The 18,328-nt window shown below is 34.5% G+C and overlaps 1 protein-coding gene across 4 annotated transcripts in view; it reads left to right on the top strand.

Moving 5' to 3' along the window:
• Window positions 1-18,328, top strand: part of CACNA2D1 (calcium voltage-gated channel auxiliary subunit alpha2delta 1) — a 506,092-nt gene that overhangs the window by 457,335 nt on the left and 30,429 nt on the right. For 2 of the 4 annotated variants that reach the window (XM_023226696.2, XM_031936054.1), the window contains 5 exons: window positions 296-367; window positions 3,668-3,729; window positions 10,203-10,279; window positions 11,599-11,619; window positions 12,306-12,366. In XM_023226696.2, the coding sequence (XP_023082464.1) occupies window positions 296-367; window positions 3,668-3,729; window positions 10,203-10,279; window positions 11,599-11,619; window positions 12,306-12,366 (293 nt within the window). The remainder of the gene's footprint in view (window positions 1-295; window positions 368-3,667; window positions 3,730-10,202; window positions 10,280-11,598; window positions 11,620-12,305; window positions 12,367-18,328) is intronic. The other 2 variants (XM_031936055.1, XM_031936056.1) reach the window with 1 other exon arrangement.

The raw sequence follows: 18,328 nt of genomic DNA on the forward strand, positions 1-18,328 counted from the left end.
CGTAACGTAATTGACCATTCATTTTATTAATTATGTTTCAAAAACTACCAACAGATTGAAAATATTTCATGAAGGATGTTTTATTTAAATTTTAAAATAGTGTAAAATGAGTATAATATGGTAACTTTAAAAAATTCCCAGAGAACAACTGCAGATACTGGTAAAACTTACTCCCTATTTTTATTTTATTTGTTCTACATAAAGAAAAGAACTTAAAAAACTACCATGTTAATAGTCATACTTTGGCAGGTCAGCTTTGTTTCTAGAATAAAGTAGTTGTTTCATTTACTCTTAGATTCGAAATAAGATGATTGATGGGGAAAGTGGAGAAAAAACATTCAGAACTCTGGTTAAATCTCAAGATGAGGTAAGAATTGATTCTAGCTTATTCTTAAATAAAAATTATATCAAGAAAATTTGATATTGGTAATTTGTCCTTTTTTCTATTAATCCACTATTATAAAATGGATATCTCTAGGAAACAGTTTTTCTTTTTTTAAAACACTTCTTAGCTGGAGGGATATTTTCACTAAGATATATTTTTAACTTTTTTCTTTTTATAAAACACTGTTGCTTTAGGTTTCTTGATGTTTTCTTATACATTAACAGTATATTCTTGAAATTATACTTTACATATATTTTATGAGAAATAGAATGCACAATTTTGCCATGTTGTTTTACACCATGCCAATGTTGCAAAATTGATGTTAATATTTAATAGCTATGTGCTTTATATGATTTGTCTAGGTAGATGTTCTAATTATTGAGTTCCATATATTAATTATTTTGTATTTTTAGCTTTTTGTTTACTTGTTTCTGGCTTGATTTATCTTCATTTACTAGTTACACACTTTAAAATTTCCCAGCACTTACATCTGAAATTAAATCCTGTGATAACACAACTACCCCTACAAATAATTGATTTATGTCTATTATCATATTGGAGTATGTCTATTATCAGTCAGATGTGGAGTACATACAGACATTTATACATGTGAATATTTGAAAAATATAGGTCTCAGAAGCTTTTGAACCTGGGAATGTAATTTAAGCTTTTATGTATAACATATCCTTTTCCTCACAATCTCATCCTTTTTAGATGGATGACATTTCTCTGAAATTCCTCATCAGATCCTTCCCTAGGTGGAAGGTGAGCTAGGATCTGAATGTGATCCTTCATTAGCCTTTCTCATTTTAATATCATTATGAGTCCCTATTACAGAACACAAAGGGAGATATATTTACATTTCAGTCTTTGTTGAAACTTCAAATCTGTTTACTTAGACTTTTGCACATTCTTTTCTCAGCTTACAAAGTAATTTTCTGTTAACTTCCATTGATATTTTCCCCCTTCAATTTACTGCAGATTACTTTTTTTGACAAATATTCAGCTAAAGACTATGTTTTCCTATCTTAGAATTTTAAAATGTCTCTCATGAACACACTATTGTAAATAGATATAACTGCTAATCTTCAATTACTATGTTGCCTTCCTTGTACTCCAGATTTCTATGTATGTTGGTATTTCAAGAAAAGTTATTATTTACTCTATGAGTGACTATAATTTTTATCACTATTCACTATTTTATAGACAATCAAAACAGTTACAACTCTGTGCATACATATTACTCTAATTTTTAGGTGATATCTTTCAAAAGTTCTTTCTAAATGGTCTGTGTAAAGGATTTTGCAGAGATATTTAGGATGTGATAGTAACCTTCACATTATAGTGTTACGCGGTTTAGCCAAAGTAGCTGAATTCCACAGGCTTAGGTTAGCTGTTAACTTTGAAGTTCATTTTTGTGGTTGTTGTAGGAATTGTATAACCTTTCTTGTACCATTTTCCGTATTGATGAGCTAGGAATCTCCAGTGTTGGCACATTTCACAATGTTTGGCATGAGTTGGAAGTAATTTGAAATTCCTCACCTAGGAAATGTTTCCCACAGAACCTCTCTTTACACCTGATTTATTGAATATTTTTCACCAAAACCTGTCTGAAATTAATTTGTAAACATTTTTTTCATGGTCATGTCTTTCATGAGTCTTACTACTCTATGAAAATTGTAAGTGTATGGAATACATGAGAAATTATATGAATAATCAAATGTTTAATACATATATGCTAACCCTTATGATACTGTATTTTTATGGATTTTAGTGTTACTACTGAAATAAGTTTAAAATAGAATTAGAGCTTTTCAATTTAATTTATGCCCAAGTGAATCTGTTTTGTTGGAATCTGAAAAATAGTTTGTATTTATTACACATATTCCATCAACAGTCCTTTATAACTATATGCTTGGGCTAAAACTAGAATGCATTTGTTCTATTTCATGCAGAAAATTTACTGCAAGATGGCAGAATTTAGTAAGGATAAACTTACTGAATAACGACTTCCTTAAGAAGCTAATCTGAGAACGTTTCCAAACTTTGAAAACAGTTGAAAAATAGATTTCTTGACTAAAAAATTAGATAGTAATAATGTTTAAAATTGTCTGTTTCAATGATTTGTAATGATTATTTCATTACAAATTGAAGACTGAACCAGATTATAATTTCTGCTACTGATTTTGAAAAAACTTGTATTTTTATTTCTCTGCTCTGATACTATTTTCTGATACCATATTTTATTTATAACTTGCAGACCAACACTTGCTTGCCCTGTTTGTTTATGCATAGATGAGTAGTAACAAATATATAAGCATTGTTTTTTCTAATTCTTTTAAGAATACTAAGCCCTCTTCACCAACCCTGTTCCCCCTCCCCCCATCTGCTGCACATACACCCACACATGCTCACACACAGACACACACGCACACATACATTGTGTAGTTATTATAAACATGAATTTGGCATTATACATTTTGCCAACTTAAGTACCTTACCTCCTCTTTAACACTTATTTCTTTATCAATAAATTGTGGGATATAAAAGTATATACTCCAGGGGTTGGATCAAGTGACAGAATGACTTTAAGGTGCTTAGCATGGTGCCTTATACCAAGAAATACTTTAGTACATGTTACTGTTTTGGTGAGAATGATGAAACTCAAAAATAACTAGGCAAATTAAAAATTACACATGTGTCATCGCTATACCTAATGGAAGAGTGCATGTATAAAAGATATAGCCATGCATGAACTTCTTTAGCTCTGTATTTTCTTTCCCTGGTGGATTTAGGTGTTTTCCTAACCTTCGGTGATACTGAATAGCCTCTTATGATACCATAATAATGCTATAATAGTGGCTTCATAAAAACAGTCATATGCTAATCACACATTTGGATCTAGACACACTGCGTTAATGTCCTGATGTTGCCTGTTACTCTTAAACATACTTTAGTATGGACATATCTGAGCCTTGTCTAAATACTTCATAGTCCTATTTCATTATTAAAATTTGTTTTTCAGGAAATACTGTTTTCAATGTTTTGAAGATAATTTGGCATAAACTATTACGATTTTGCACTTATATTTATTTCTGTCAAAAATTTTGCCAGACACACACAGAATAAATAAACATAGAATAAAATAGATCATACCTTTGTAAAGATGAGTATTAAATGACTGCAAAATTTATAAGTAAATTCTACTGCTTTACTTTTCGTATATATTCATACAAAATGTGATAATAACCATGAAAATAACCACGTCAAACTTCTTTCTAGAGATATATTGACAAAGGAAACAGGACATATACATGGACACCTGTCAATGGCACAGATTACAGGTAATTAACTGTATTCTATGTGTATTGTGTATTCCAATGGATTAATATTAAGTCTGCATTTTCGTAAGTGAATTTTCATGTGATTTTCAATAGAAGAGTTCCCAACATGAAAACATAGTAAATTTATAGACTAATTTTTAAAATGGAAAAGATGGAAAAAATCTAGTAATATAAAATTTACAAATGAAAATGTATGTGATATAAATCTATATATTTTGTATTTGTACATGAGAAATGTTGACAAATACCCATAATAATATGTAGGGTTCACTTCCACTGACTTCCTCTTTTAGTTGTTGTTTAGTTTACATTACACACATTTGAGTTGAAAACTAACCTCAAATATAAAGCTTATCTCATCATTGTAGTATCTGATATAAAATGTTTAGTTGAGATAATTTACTTCCATGAGTATCAGTTCTATAATATTCTAATTCCTCTTATTGGCTGGGCTTTGGAAAGTTGGACAGCCTAAAACCTAGTAATCTATTGGTAATTCTCCATTCTTCAACACTTGCTCAACACTTCCTTCACTTTCTTGATGTAACTCTCCTCTGAGCTCACTAATTCCTCTAAAGTCTTCAGAATACTGAGGGTAATATGAGTGTGTCCTCATTACTCATTTTTTTTTTTTTTCTCCTTTCTAAAATTTCCATCTTTGAATCTCATGCCACCAAACCACACCACTTGCTATTCCTCCTTCTTAACAATCATGTCCCTCTCATTCCTATAAAGATTTCAGCCCCTGGCTCATTGTCACTCTCCTACATTCATATATTTCACAGTTTTTCAAACGATGCCATACCTACACTGGTGTAAAGAAAAATAAAAATTATTTAATAAAATAAACTGTAAAAGAAAAAAACATAAGCTCAAAATTTTTACTATTAGATTTCACAGATATAAAATTAGTCTGTTACATTGCTATAAAATTTTCTGAATACTTCCTCCCAGTTTCTGTATTTTGCTATCATGGGCTGGTAATAGTTTGTAAATTGGCTAGGTCCATGGAAAACACTTTAAGTAGCATTGACATAGATGATGTTTCTACTACCTCGGCTCTCTTACTTTTGGCCTCCTCTCCTCTAATGATCTTGTCATCCCCCTACCTTAGCCACTGACTCCAAAATCCTATTCTGCAGCTTTTACAGTGTCAAGTCTGCAATGCCTTCATAGTCTTTACATGAGAATTTTTCATCCAACTCTCAGGTTACCACATTTTAACTTTTCATCCTCTCCTGCTACTAGCAGTAGTCCTTGACTCAAGACATGAAATCCATCAATCCCTTCTTCCTTTTTGCTGCCTTGCCCTCTTCGTGTCCTTGTGGCCTTCTTTATTTAGCAGAAATTCCTTGGGTCTTTCACTGTCTTGTGCACACCACCAACTCCTTTCATCATAGTTGAGTTTGGCAAACAGCAGTTTACCAAATACTAGTCCTGGTTACATTCAAATTATTAGCCACACCACACTGTACCCATACAGCTAAAAGTGGCTGAAGTAAAATACTCACTACCTGATATATCACCTAAAATTCATGACCTCTAACCTGAAGTGGGCCTTACTGATGGCTGACAGTCTCCATAATCCTGTAATTTTAGGATGCTCGTACATGACTCTTGATCACTTCACTCTCCAAACCTGTAGTACATTCTCATCATTTTCGCTCAGGTGATGAATTCGCTTTCCATTTCACAGAGTACAATAGAAGTGGTCAGAAAGAACTCCCATTATTAGAATAATAACTACTTGCATCTGTATCTCCATCTTCTATCTTTATTTCTGTTCTCAACACAATCACAAGAAGGTTCTTAACCCTTGAGTAGACTGTTTCATTTCTCTACTCAATTCCCACCAGTAAATCTGCTACCTCATTCAGTCTGACACCCGAAGTCTGGCAAGGCCATCAGTGGCTTAAACCATTTGACCTCACTCACCATCAGCTCTGTGAATTTATCTTCCAGATTCTCCACTGAATAGTACCTGGTTAAGCCACACTGTCCTTTTTGCAAAACAACATAAACACTGGCACCCATCTGTCTCAGAACTTTTGTATATGAAATTACTTCTGCCTGGAATTACTTTTCCCAAACAGTCACATGCTCATTCCCTCATCTTCCCATCTTTACTTACTTTTCATCTCTTTGGAAAGGCCTTCTCCAACAATCTTATTTAAAATGTATAATGCTTCTCCACACTCTGTCTCCCTCTTGCACTTCATATTCTCTGTAACCCTTATTGACATTTAACATCACGCACACACACACGAAGCATATATAAACTTATTTCTACTGATTATCATCTGTTCTCTCACAAGATGGCAGGGATTGTTCCTTGCTTTATTTACTTCTGAATCATCAGCTTGTATGACAGTGGCACATAGTTGGCACTCTACAAATATTTACAGAATTGAAGAATTTCAATTTGGAGAAATGGAAGAATTTTCCAATTGAAGAAATTTTCAATCTGTCTCATCCTTTCAAATTTATATAATGGTGTACTGAACTTCCATTGCAATATTTAAGTACGGAAGTCTCTTTAACTACATATTAATATACAATTAATATGTAGGCTGTGATGGACTCAACTATTTCTCTCCTAATAAAAATCAAACCAACTCCCCAGAACATATGCATAACCTTTTATGGGTGCCTATGTTATTATCATAGGAACCTGTCTCCTTTAGTATTCCTAGGATTGCATGTAGAATAGACGTAGAAGAAGAGAGCATATTGCAAAACACCAGAATGGCTATTTTACTTTTTTCCATCAACTGATTCCTATCTCTAATTTCTAGGCATTTCTTTATACATGCATAATCTTCATGTGTATATACAAGTTACTCTTTTTCCTCCCCCTTCCTTGATTATTGCCACCTTTCAATTTTTAGATTAACTTGTTAAAAGGTGCAAAAAGAGAGGAAGTCTTGAAGCTCTGTCTCTTGAGAGATGATTTTATGATAAAACAGAGTATAAGGGAATTGTATGAGAATGTGTTCTGTGCCCTTGTTGCTTAGACGAACGAATTGTGAGACAAACTGGATTCTTTTGACCCTTACAATGTGATAGCTGGCTCTCCCACAGTTATAAGGACATGCTTGGGGTGTTTTATGTGTCTCATGAATGGCCTCTACACTCAACCTCTTTTCCTCATACACCGAGTGATAATACACAGTGTGGGCAGGTTAATGTTCTTTTCTCAAGTTCATATCATTCCTTGTTGACAAAACTTTCATCTCCTTCCATTTTCATCGAAGTTTAATTTGAACTTCCAAGTCTGATAATCCCTTCACACATTTCTAGCCCATTGTATCCGTCCTGTCATTTCTGCCACTTCCATCACTATACATGATCACTGTTCTCTGACAAGGCCCCAACTTTCCCACCTTTGCATGTTTTCCTCACACATTCACTTTCCAAGTTTCCAACTTTGGGCCAGATTAAATCTATTTCCATTGGAAATACTTTTCTGAATTACTGTACAAATTCACAAACAGTGATTTAGAACAACATATTACATCTAAGTTGAAGGAAAAAAAACATAATATGTTTTGATTTCATGAATGAGATACAAAATTTTCATCTGGTGATTTCTCTCTCCTTAAGTCTTGATCCAAGTACCGTATTTTGAAATGTAACCAATTATTTTAATAGGATGCTTTCTCTTTTTTAGAGAATAATTTACTTTTATGGAGATAAATGAGTTGATAAGTGTGCTATAGTCCACTTAACTCAGTTAACCATGTTTCTGTCAGTCACAAAACAGGGCCTGGGCTGTACCATTCATCTGGGGGCCACTTGCTTTATTAAACTTTAATCTCTAGAAGGAAATAAAGCAGTCTTGGTCTATCAGTTTTGTAGGGACAGAGACAGCAAACATTGTGTATGACAGCACCATTGACTAGGAATGTTGATAAAGATCTTATCTGGCTATATGTTGAAAAATTAACTCGGCTTGAGATGGACATAATTAAGTATAGCTATGTTTTTCTATAGAACGGATTATAGCTATTAATAACAACCAAAGACTTACAGGCCAACAAAACACATAGTAGATATGCCAATTTTAAGAATTCTATTTTCTTCCTCATGGGTTTCCACACTATATTTGTGGTATATTAGATGTAACCCAAGCTTATAGAGTGACACTTTAGCAGTCGTATGATATAACGTTATCGGTTTTAATTAGAAGTTTCTCTTAGCAATAAATGCTGATGGGGCAATAAAAATGTCCTAATTTCCCTTGAGAAGAATTTGTAGGAGACAATCTTCAGTGCTCAGTAATTCTGCTGTACATTGTGTAAATGGCAAGTGAATGAGGAAAGGTCATCTTGCTGTCAGAGTGATTGCTCTACTTATTTTAATTTTAATCTCTGCCTGCACTTAAAGGAAGTTACCTATAAAGTGAATATAGAAATTTTCATTAAATCTATATAACATTTTATTTCCCTGACCTTTTCCCATAAGGAATGTCTGTGAATTACTTAATGACAGGGAAAGATTTGGGAATTGGAGGTAACAAGCATCTATTCATTTTGCTATCTTTATTATATCATTAAATTTTAGCAAATAAACCCTTGGGTATTTTTTTCCTTTTCAGAGAGTGAAATTTTAATATTTATAGTCATAAGAATGAAATTTTGAAATTTCATGGTTTTCCCTATTCTATATTGTCTATAAAAATACATAATGACATTGGGATAGCCATTCCCAAAACTGGAGCTACGTGAGGCTTAAGTGATTCAAACGATCTACACATCCCTAAATCTAAAAGCTGAAATTATTAAAAATTAATTAATTAAAGGATCTACACATGCCTAGAAATACTCAAAAGCCTAGATATGCACACCTTTTCCTGCACATTACTAAAATTTGGGCTAGCTATTAAAAGTGGATGCCGAAGGTGACCAAGTGGGTTACATTAAACAAGGATTGCTTTTGGAAAGTAGTTAGATTGGGCATTTTAAAGGTAACATAAACCCATTGCTCACAAGTTTCTTTCTATATTCAAAGCATAGCAAAGATCATATGGCTCCATAGCACATGTGGATAAGGAATAGTTATGTCCTACATTTGAGTATTAGCGTGAGAGTAAGAGAATTACACATATGCAGCTGTGTTATTGGAAAGTGCATAACATTCTGAAATCTTTTAACAATTCTGATATGTGTTTTATTATTTTATTATTAATTGGCAATTTCAAAATAAGTAAGATACCTGCCTAACAGCTTTTTATTTTGGGCAGTCATTAAGGCAAGTTTTGATGGCCAGCTTCTCTGACATTCTTTATGTCTAAAACATTCTGAATTTGGCCTAAGATTTTCACTGGAACTCTCCTCTGCTTTGGACATCCACCGTAAGACTAGAGTAGCGCCGTGACTCTTGTTAACTACCAAACTCAAGATACAGTTCCTGTTGCACCTAATAACAAACTTCCAAAAAATGTGGAATAGCCACAGTAAATAAACTTGAAATAAATACTATGACTTAGTTTTACTATTGGGTATGAACTAATGAGCTGAGCAGACAATTTCTATTAGTGCAGTAAAGGAATCTGAATTTGCCTATGAGTAGACACTAGAGAACTTGCCCAAGGATTAGAGTTTTAAAATAGTGGGTATTTAATCCCTCAAAATAATATATTTTAGATGACTTTATGCATTGTTCAATACTAATGATAATGGCCAGGTGTGGTGGCTCAAAAACCCCAGCACTTTGGGAGTCTGAGGCAGGCAGATTGCCTGGGCAACATAGTATAAACCCTGTCTCTACTAAAATACAAACATTAGCTGGGCATGGTGGCATGTGACTATGGTCCCAGCTACTTCGGGGGCTGAGGTGGGAGGATCCATCAAGCCCAGGGGATTGAAGCTGCGATAAACCATGATTGAAACCACTGCACTCCAGCCTGGGGGATAGAGCGAGACCTTGTCTCTAAAAAAAAAAAAAAAAAAAAAAAGAAAGAAAGAAAGAAAAGAAAAAAACAAGGTAATGATAATAGTAACTCTTCCATTTGTATTTTATTTTAATAGTATGTCTATTTTATAGAAAGCACTTTAACATGATATATAATACATTAAGAAAGTGTATCTAAATGGTATTATATATTTACTTTGTTTAAACATACCCCTAATGTTCTTCAATTTTTTGTTAAAATTTAAAATACTTTAATTTTCTGGAAATATAGTAGGGGGACATGACATTCCTTCCTTGCCTCATTTATGGGTTCATTCAGGAGCTTATTTTCCACTTGTCTTTTCTGATTTCCTACAATGTAGACAGCTAGATGACTCTGGATGGCAAGACCAAAATTAAGTACTGTATTTGCTGAATGCATTTTCTTGTGAAAATAATATGTCTTTTCCTTCCCATGAGGAAGATCTTTCGATTTTCCCATGAACTTGATGTGTCTTTTTTTTTAAGTTATGTTTCATTTTTGTTTGTTTGTGTTTATGCTTCTCTTGTTTCTATTGCAGTTTGGCCTTGGTATTACCAACCTACAGTTTTTACTATATAAAAGCCAAACTAGAAGAGACAATAACTCAGGCCAGATGTAAGTACTGTGAAAGTGACTTCAGGGTCCATTTGTTATCTCCTAGTACCAGATGTTTAAATACGTCTAGATTTTGGAATACCCAAGGCTTATTAAATATTTTAGTAGGTGTTATTACCAAATCTACAGCAATGATTCTAACCCATTCCAAACATGCAAGGAACAAGAAATATTCTACATGGATAGAATATGAGCAGGTACTCCAGTCTCACTGGCAGTCCCCACCGCCCTTCCCTGCCTTGCTATGTGCTCATAGAATCATTGCAGTGCTGTGTCCTGTTGCTGTCGTTTTAAGGGTCTGCTAGCTGGAGCAAAATGTTTCACATGCTACTTATCAACATAGTCTCTACTCTCATGGCACTGTGCTAGTAAAGCTTTTCCTTTTCTTTCCTTTTATTTCTTTCTGGTTATTTATTTATTTATTTTGCATTTGGCCAGAATAATATTGTGCTTCACATCTTCTACTTCTTCTACTTTGAATAAATTAAATTGCACTGGTCTTTGGCTTTGGTTTGGCAATTAAGTTACTTTTCGTAATCCAAATTAATGTCTCAGTAATGCAAATGGATTAATTTGTTTAAGCCTCATTTGGAATGTAGAGTAATTAATACTAGTGCATACTTCAAGTTATTGTTTATTTTGTTTTGGGTGACTAGATTTTGTAAAGTAAAATGACCATCATATCCTTTGCACATTGCCGATTATTGCTAACAACCTTAAATTTTTCTGTGAGGATGAAGTAAAAAACAAAACAATACCAAAAATATACATATATGTTTTACATCTGATCTTAAAGTAAGCTACGGTTTCTTTCATTTCTCTGTCAGTTCTTTTTTGCCCTCAGCAGGCCTGGTGTTCATAGTGTATTATACATAGTACATTTATATTTCCACTTTCACTTGATAGATAGATATGATGGTCTTTTCACAATCAGCAATTCTGCATGAACTAGTTCTTCAATTGATAAATAAAGGGATAACTAGTGAGTTTTTTATTGGTAAATGCTTATGTTTATATTATGTTTATAGCCTGACGTCATTGGTATTATACCTGCATTAATCACTTTGCAAAACAGACCCTTGAAATAACCACAGTACCGAGAGGGTAATCTAGTAATAATTGACAGGACATTCTATCCAGTCTTCAAAATATGTCTTTTTTCCCCCAGACTACAGCTGTACATAAATGAACCTTTGATCTATGCACAATATTTTTATTCAAGAAAGTCATTGAATAAAATATTGTTTGTGACCCCCTTTGCTTTACCCTCTTTTTTTTTTTTTGTTTCCCTGCTTTCTCTTTCTGATGGATTTTCACAGCAAAAAAGGGCAAAATGAAGGGCAAGTATTTTCTTGTTGCTCAATTTCTTTCTGTTTAGTACACTTGACATTTCCACTGATATTTTCCTTCCTATTGGATATCATCCTCTGTGCTTCTCATTTACTAAATTTTCCTTCATGATCACTCAAAACTTAGCAGCAAAAAAATGGTAGAAAGAATATGCTGTATTTTCATATGCAACCTGGTTCACACTCAAGTTTTTTTCTTGGACTTAAGGAGTTTTGTTTTGTAGCCTTCCACTTACTAATTCATACCTAATATGAGCAATGTTATTAATTCACTAAAGGCATTAATGAGTTTTTTTACCATTGTTTTCTGTATCATAATATTGGTAAACTGTTTATATAAATAATTGGTCTTTAAAATACCTCTGGCATAACATTCATATCACTTTTTTAAAAGATATTTGGTTATAATAGGGTTAGATCAGAAAATTATAGACATAGCATTTTCTTTAAAATAACTGTGGGGATCCATGTTATGAAATTAATCCATATTATAATGTTATTATATTGGGAAGCATTGAGGACATTTGTATTCATTGATATGTTTCAATTTTAGGATGTAAGTACTCTATTTTCAATTTTTCTTATTAGATAATCTTTCTCATGCCTTATTATTATTATAGCATCTCTGGATATATACACTGAATTACCTATCTAATCCTGTAACATTGTCTTTGCAGATTCGGAAACCCTGAAGCCAGATAATTTTGAAGAATCTGGCTATACATTCATAGCACCAAGGTTGGTTTTGTTGTATTTTTGATACATCTTGTATCAGTAGCTAGGCCTTGAGCAATAGTTCAGAATTGAGTCAAGACTGCTCTGGATTAATTCCATATCATATTATGGAATCAAAGGAAATAATTACTTTAAAACTGAAACAAAATCTTATTTATTCATTTCTTTACTCATTCAAATACGGGAGGCCGAGGCTGGTGGTTCACAAGGTCAAAAGATCAAGACCACCTGTCCAACATGGTGAAGCCCTATCTCCACTGAAAATACAAAAATTAGCTGGGCGTGGTGGCGGGTGCCTGTAGTCCCAGCTACTTGGGAGGCTGAGGCAGGAGAATGACTTGAACCCGGGAGGCGGAGGTGGCAGTGAGCCGAGATTGTGCCACTGCACTCTTGTCTGGCAACAGAGCGAGACTCCATCTAAAAAAAAAAAAAAAAAGGCAATTACTAAGCAATGTAGACTCTGGGATACAATGGGAATAAGATGGATATAGGCTTTGCTCTTGTAGAACAACCAGTGCATCCAACAATAATAGAAAATTGTGTATTTGCACCTGTGAATATATATATATACACACACACACACACACACACAAATATACATATATAAATACACATATATATATATACACCAATATTTATGTGTATCTTTACACGTATGGATAGAATGAACATAATAATGGATTTTTTAATGGTGTAATTCAACTGTCTGGGAGAAATTGTTTACAGTGGCATTGCTTTACATCATTTTTTAGATGCACCTCATTTCTTCCTACCCAAGTTTACTTCTCTCCCATATAATTCCCCTTCTTTATCACACATGTACATCTTTTTCCCCATCTCGATTTTCTGTAATTATTTGAAACTATTCAATAATCAAAGGATGTTCTTTATTTTACTTTCTTTCCTCAGTTTTTGACTCCTACTCCATGACAGACACATATAATATTCAAATATAATTCCCATTAATCTGGGAACAATTTACATAGAAGCTTGGATTATTAATTTTTCACTTTTCTTAAATGACTCCAAAAACCCAAAGGTGCATATAAATTGTTCTGAGTTACCTTTTAATTCCTGCAAAAGGATATTTCTGGATTCTGTTTCTACTTTAACATAGGGAATATGGGTGTTTTGAGAAATCTGTGTTAACAAAGCATATTCTTGGCTTTGTGAATGCCCCTATCCTTGAGAAACTTATCTTGCTTGAATGTCCTTTAGTGTGTGACACTGGTGATCACGCTGTCCTTTGACACTCCATGCTTTCTCTTGCTTGATGACACACTTCTGATTTTCTTTCTGCCTCTCTGGATGCATATTCACTGTCTCTTTCATGAGTTTCATTTCTTCTGCTGATCAGTCATATGAGAGGGCTGCAAAGGGTGCTAGCCCAGCCTCTCTTTTTATCTGAGACTTCATTTAGACCACAAGCCATCCATCTGTTCCCTGCCTACAGGTTAGGTTCATAACTCCCAAAGCTATATGATGGCCATAAACATCTAGAGACAAAGACATATGTGTTTCATTAATATTTCATTAAGTTATTGAATCCTATATTGTTTCTATTTTCAGACTTTATATATTTCAACATGAGACATTCATATCTCCTGGAAACCAGACAAGAATATCTCTTCAATGTGCTTCAGATTTAGCATCTTATAAATAATTGTTTCCTTTGGAACGTTCTACCTGTGTTGCCTCAGAGGAGAAAATGCCATCCTCCCAAATGAGCAATCTTGAAACCTGCTAGTTGTCCTTCTCTGCTTCCTTTCTCTTGTGTCTCACTTCTAATCAGTCACCACGTCTTGCCCATTCTGTCTTATGAGTATCAAGTATATCCGTTAATCTCAGCTGCCTCTGCCCTAATCCAGGCTTCTGCCTTCTTTCATCTAAACTACTACATTTGCCTCTTACTTGATCTCCCTACTTTCATATTTACCCCATATTTCTTATGCTGTCTCTGTTCTGTAACAAGAGAGAGTTTCTAAAATGTGAAAAGAAAATCATTTTTCTCGTCTTCTAAATACAGGCCAGTGGTTCTATATTATCTTTATGATTATCTGTGCTTTATATTATAGCTTTCAAATGCTCTTCCACCAAGCCCTGGTGTACCAGTGTGGTCCCTCACACTCTAAACTGGGGACCATCTCCATCCTGTAGATCAGCTATCAATTTTAAACATAAAGTTTTATTGGAGCACAGTGATGCTTATTTGTTTCTGGAATGTCTTTGGGTGCTTTCTCTACACACACAGGGTTGAGTAGTTGTGGCATAGACTTTATGGGCCACAAAAGCCTAAATCACTTGCTCCATGGCCCTGTCAGGGAAAGTTTCCCTACCCCTACTCTAAATTTCAGCCATACTAACCTCTTTCAGTTCCTAAATGCACTGTTCTTTTCTTTGTTTCTTCCCTCCCTCCCTCCCTCCCTTCCCTCCCTTCCTTCCTTCCTTCCTTCCTTCCTTCCTTCCTTCCTTCCTTCCCTTGGTTTTGGTTTTACCTTCTTTCTTCCCTTTTGGGCTACACACACATATACATGCATCCCACTCCCTCCAAAATCCAAACTTAAAAGTTCTTTGATGTGGGGATTTCTTTCCTTTCTTCACTGGTGTACGCATCCTTCCTGCTTCATAGAATTCTCTATTTCTCTTGGGGAGCACTGGCCACATTTTATTTACTTTCCTCAACAGACCAAGACTGTCTATTTGACTTAACATTCAGTACCCCATACTGAATTCATTGCTGGCACACAGTAGGTGCTGTATAAATACCTGGGGACTGGAGAATCTGTAAAAATATAAAGAATATTCTTAAAAATTATATCACTAATAATACCTGCAATCTTATTAGTAATTTTTGGACACAAGTCACTTAATTAATTTCAAGTTACTTTGAATTACTGAGAGCAGCTTTAACCCACTTTAACTAGAAAGAATTTTCTCAGTATTAAGGAGAACATTAGCTAGGAAAAAAACCAGGTCCCGCAGAATATGAACATAACAAAAAATTTAAGAAGGGATTGAATTAGGCCTGCTAGGTTGGCAACACTCTCCATCTCAGGTCTGTATTGTTCTCTACAGTTTCTTCCCTTGTCTCTTCCAGTTATTAAGTAGCAGATTATGCACATTGGTTTTCTCAGCTTCACTATGAGACAAGGTGGAAACTAGGGTAGAATCTAGATACATAAAGTATTCAATTCTAACACCTAATTCATAGGCAATGGATTTTGTTTAATCCAGCAGGTATTAGTGTAGGAACAATTTCTATAGTCAGTGTCACATTTCACATTTTTTTAAAAAATTCAAAGTTTTAAAATATATTTACATATATGTACAACTATCACTAGAGTTAATTTTAGAACATTTTCATCATTATAAAGAGAAATTAATTCTCTAACTTTAACTGTTACCTACCCATCCTTCCTCCAACCCTCCCCAGACCCATACAACCACTAATCTATTTTCTGTCTCTTACGGCTATATGCTTGTTCTAGACACATCGTATAAATGGAACAATATACTACGTGACCATTTGCATCTGCCTTATCTCATGTAGCATGATGTTTTCAAGGTTCATCCATGTCGTAGCACATATCAGTACTTTTTTATAGCTGAATGATATCAATACAGCTGACTAGAAGATTGGAATTTACTGATGTGTTTAGGGGAGGAGAAAATACTTGAGAAGGAGGAGTATTTGACATGTGGGACAAGCCAATGAAATTCCACTTCAGTTAACGTATGTTAAGCCCTTTATGTGCTTGATTATACATATATAATATATAAATATATAATATATATTGCATATATAATATATGTAATATATATTGCTTATATATTATATATATAAATTATATATTATATATATGTGCTGTTGTGAGCAGTGTGTGTATATATTGCATATACACTTTTTTAAAAATTTTACTTTAAGTTCTGGGATACATGTGCACAATGTACAGATTTGTTACGTAGGTATACATGTACTGTAGTGGTTTCTGTACCTATCAACAAGTCATCTTGGTTTTAAGCCCCACATGCATTAGAAATTCGTCCTAATGCTGTCCCTCCCCTTGCCCTCCAGCAGGCCCCAGTGTGTGGTGTTCCCCTCCTGTGTCCATGTGTTCTCATTGTTCGACTCCCACTTGTGTTAGTTTGCTGAGAATGATGGCTTCCAGCCTCATCCATGTCCCCGCAAAGGACGTGAACTCATCCTTATTATGACTGCATAGTATTGCATAGTGTATCTGTGCCATATTTTCTTTATCCAGTCTAGATGATTGATCGGCATTTGGGTTGGTTCCAAGTCTTTGCTATTCTGAACCGTGCTGCAATAAACATACGTGTGCACATGTCTTCATAGTAGAATGATTTATAATCCTTTGGGTATATAGCCAGTAGTGGGACTGCTGGGCCAAATGGTATTTCTGGTTCGAGATCCTTGAGGAATCGCCACACTGTCTTCCACAATGGTTGAACCAATTTACACTCCCACCAACAATGTAAAAGTGTTCCTATTCCACCACTTCCTCTCCAGCATCTGTGGTTTCCTGACTTTTCAATGATCACCATTCTAATTGGCGTGAGAGGGTATCTCATTGTGGTTTTGATTTGCATTTCTCTAATGACCAGTGATGATGATGAGCTTTTTTCATATGTTTGTTGGCTGCATAAATGTCTTATTTTGAGAAATGTCTGTTCATATCCTTCGCCCACTTTTTGATGGGGTTGTGGGCAAATTTTATGAATAAATTAAGGTAAATTTAATTTCTTTGTAGATTCTGCATATTAGCCTTTTGTCAGATGGATAGATTGCACAATTTTTCTCCCATTCTGTAGGTTGCCTGTTCACTCTGATGATAGTTTCTTTTGGTGTGCAGAGCTCTTTAGTTTAATTAGATCCCATTTGTCAATTTTGGCTTTTGTTGCTATTGCTTTGAGTGTTTTAGTCATGAAGTCTTTGCCCATCCCTGTGTCCTGAATGGTATTGCCTGGATTTTCTTCTAGGGTTTTTATGGTTTTACGTTTTACATTTAAGTCTTTAATCCATCTTGAGTTAATTTTTGTATGAAGTGTAGGGAAGGGGGTCCAGCTTCTGTTTTCTGCATGTGACTAGCCAGTTTTCCCAGCACCATTTATTAAATAGGGAATCTTTTCCCCATTGCTTGTTTTTGTCAGGTTTGTCAAAGATCAGATGGTTATAGATGTGTGGCGTTATTTCTGAGACCTCTGTTCTGTTCTAGTGGTTTATATGTTTTTGTACCAGTATCATGCTGTTTTGGTTACTGTAGCCTTGTAATCCATCAGATAAACAGAACCAATGACAAAAACAATATGATTGCCTCATTCAATGCAGAAAAGGACTTCAATGAAATTCAACACCCCTTCATGCTAAAAACTCATAATAAACTAGGTATTGATGGAACATATCTGAAAATAATAAGAGCTATTTATGACAAACTCACAGCCAATATCATACGGAATGGGCAAAAGCTGGAAGCATTCCCTTTGAAAAAGGCACAAGACAAGGATGCACTCTCTCACCACTTCTAATCAACATAGTATTGGAAGTTCTGGCCAGGGCAGTCAGGCAAGAGAAAGAAATAAGGGTATTCAAATAGGAAGAGAGGAAGTCAGATTGTCTCTGTTTGCAGATGACATGATTGTATATTTAGAAAACCCTATTGTCTCTTCCCAAAATCTCCTTAGGCTGATAAGCAACTTCAGCAAAGTCTCAGGATACAAAATCAAAAAAAAATCACAAGCATTCCTTTTTTTTTTTCTTTTTGAAACAGAGTCTCGCTTTTGTTTCTCAGGCTGGAGTGCAATGGCGCGATCTCGGCTCACTGCAACCTCCACGTTCTGGGTTCAAGCGATTCGTCTGCCTCAGCCTTCTGAGTAGTTGAGATTATAGGTGCCCACCACCATGCCTGGCTAATTTTTTGTATTTTTAGTAGAGATGAAGTTTCACTAT

Source organism: Piliocolobus tephrosceles, chromosome 8 (assembly GCF_002776525.5).
Source record: "Piliocolobus tephrosceles isolate RC106 chromosome 8, ASM277652v3, whole genome shotgun sequence".
Lineage (NCBI taxonomy): Eukaryota > Metazoa > Chordata > Mammalia > Primates > Cercopithecidae > Piliocolobus > Piliocolobus tephrosceles.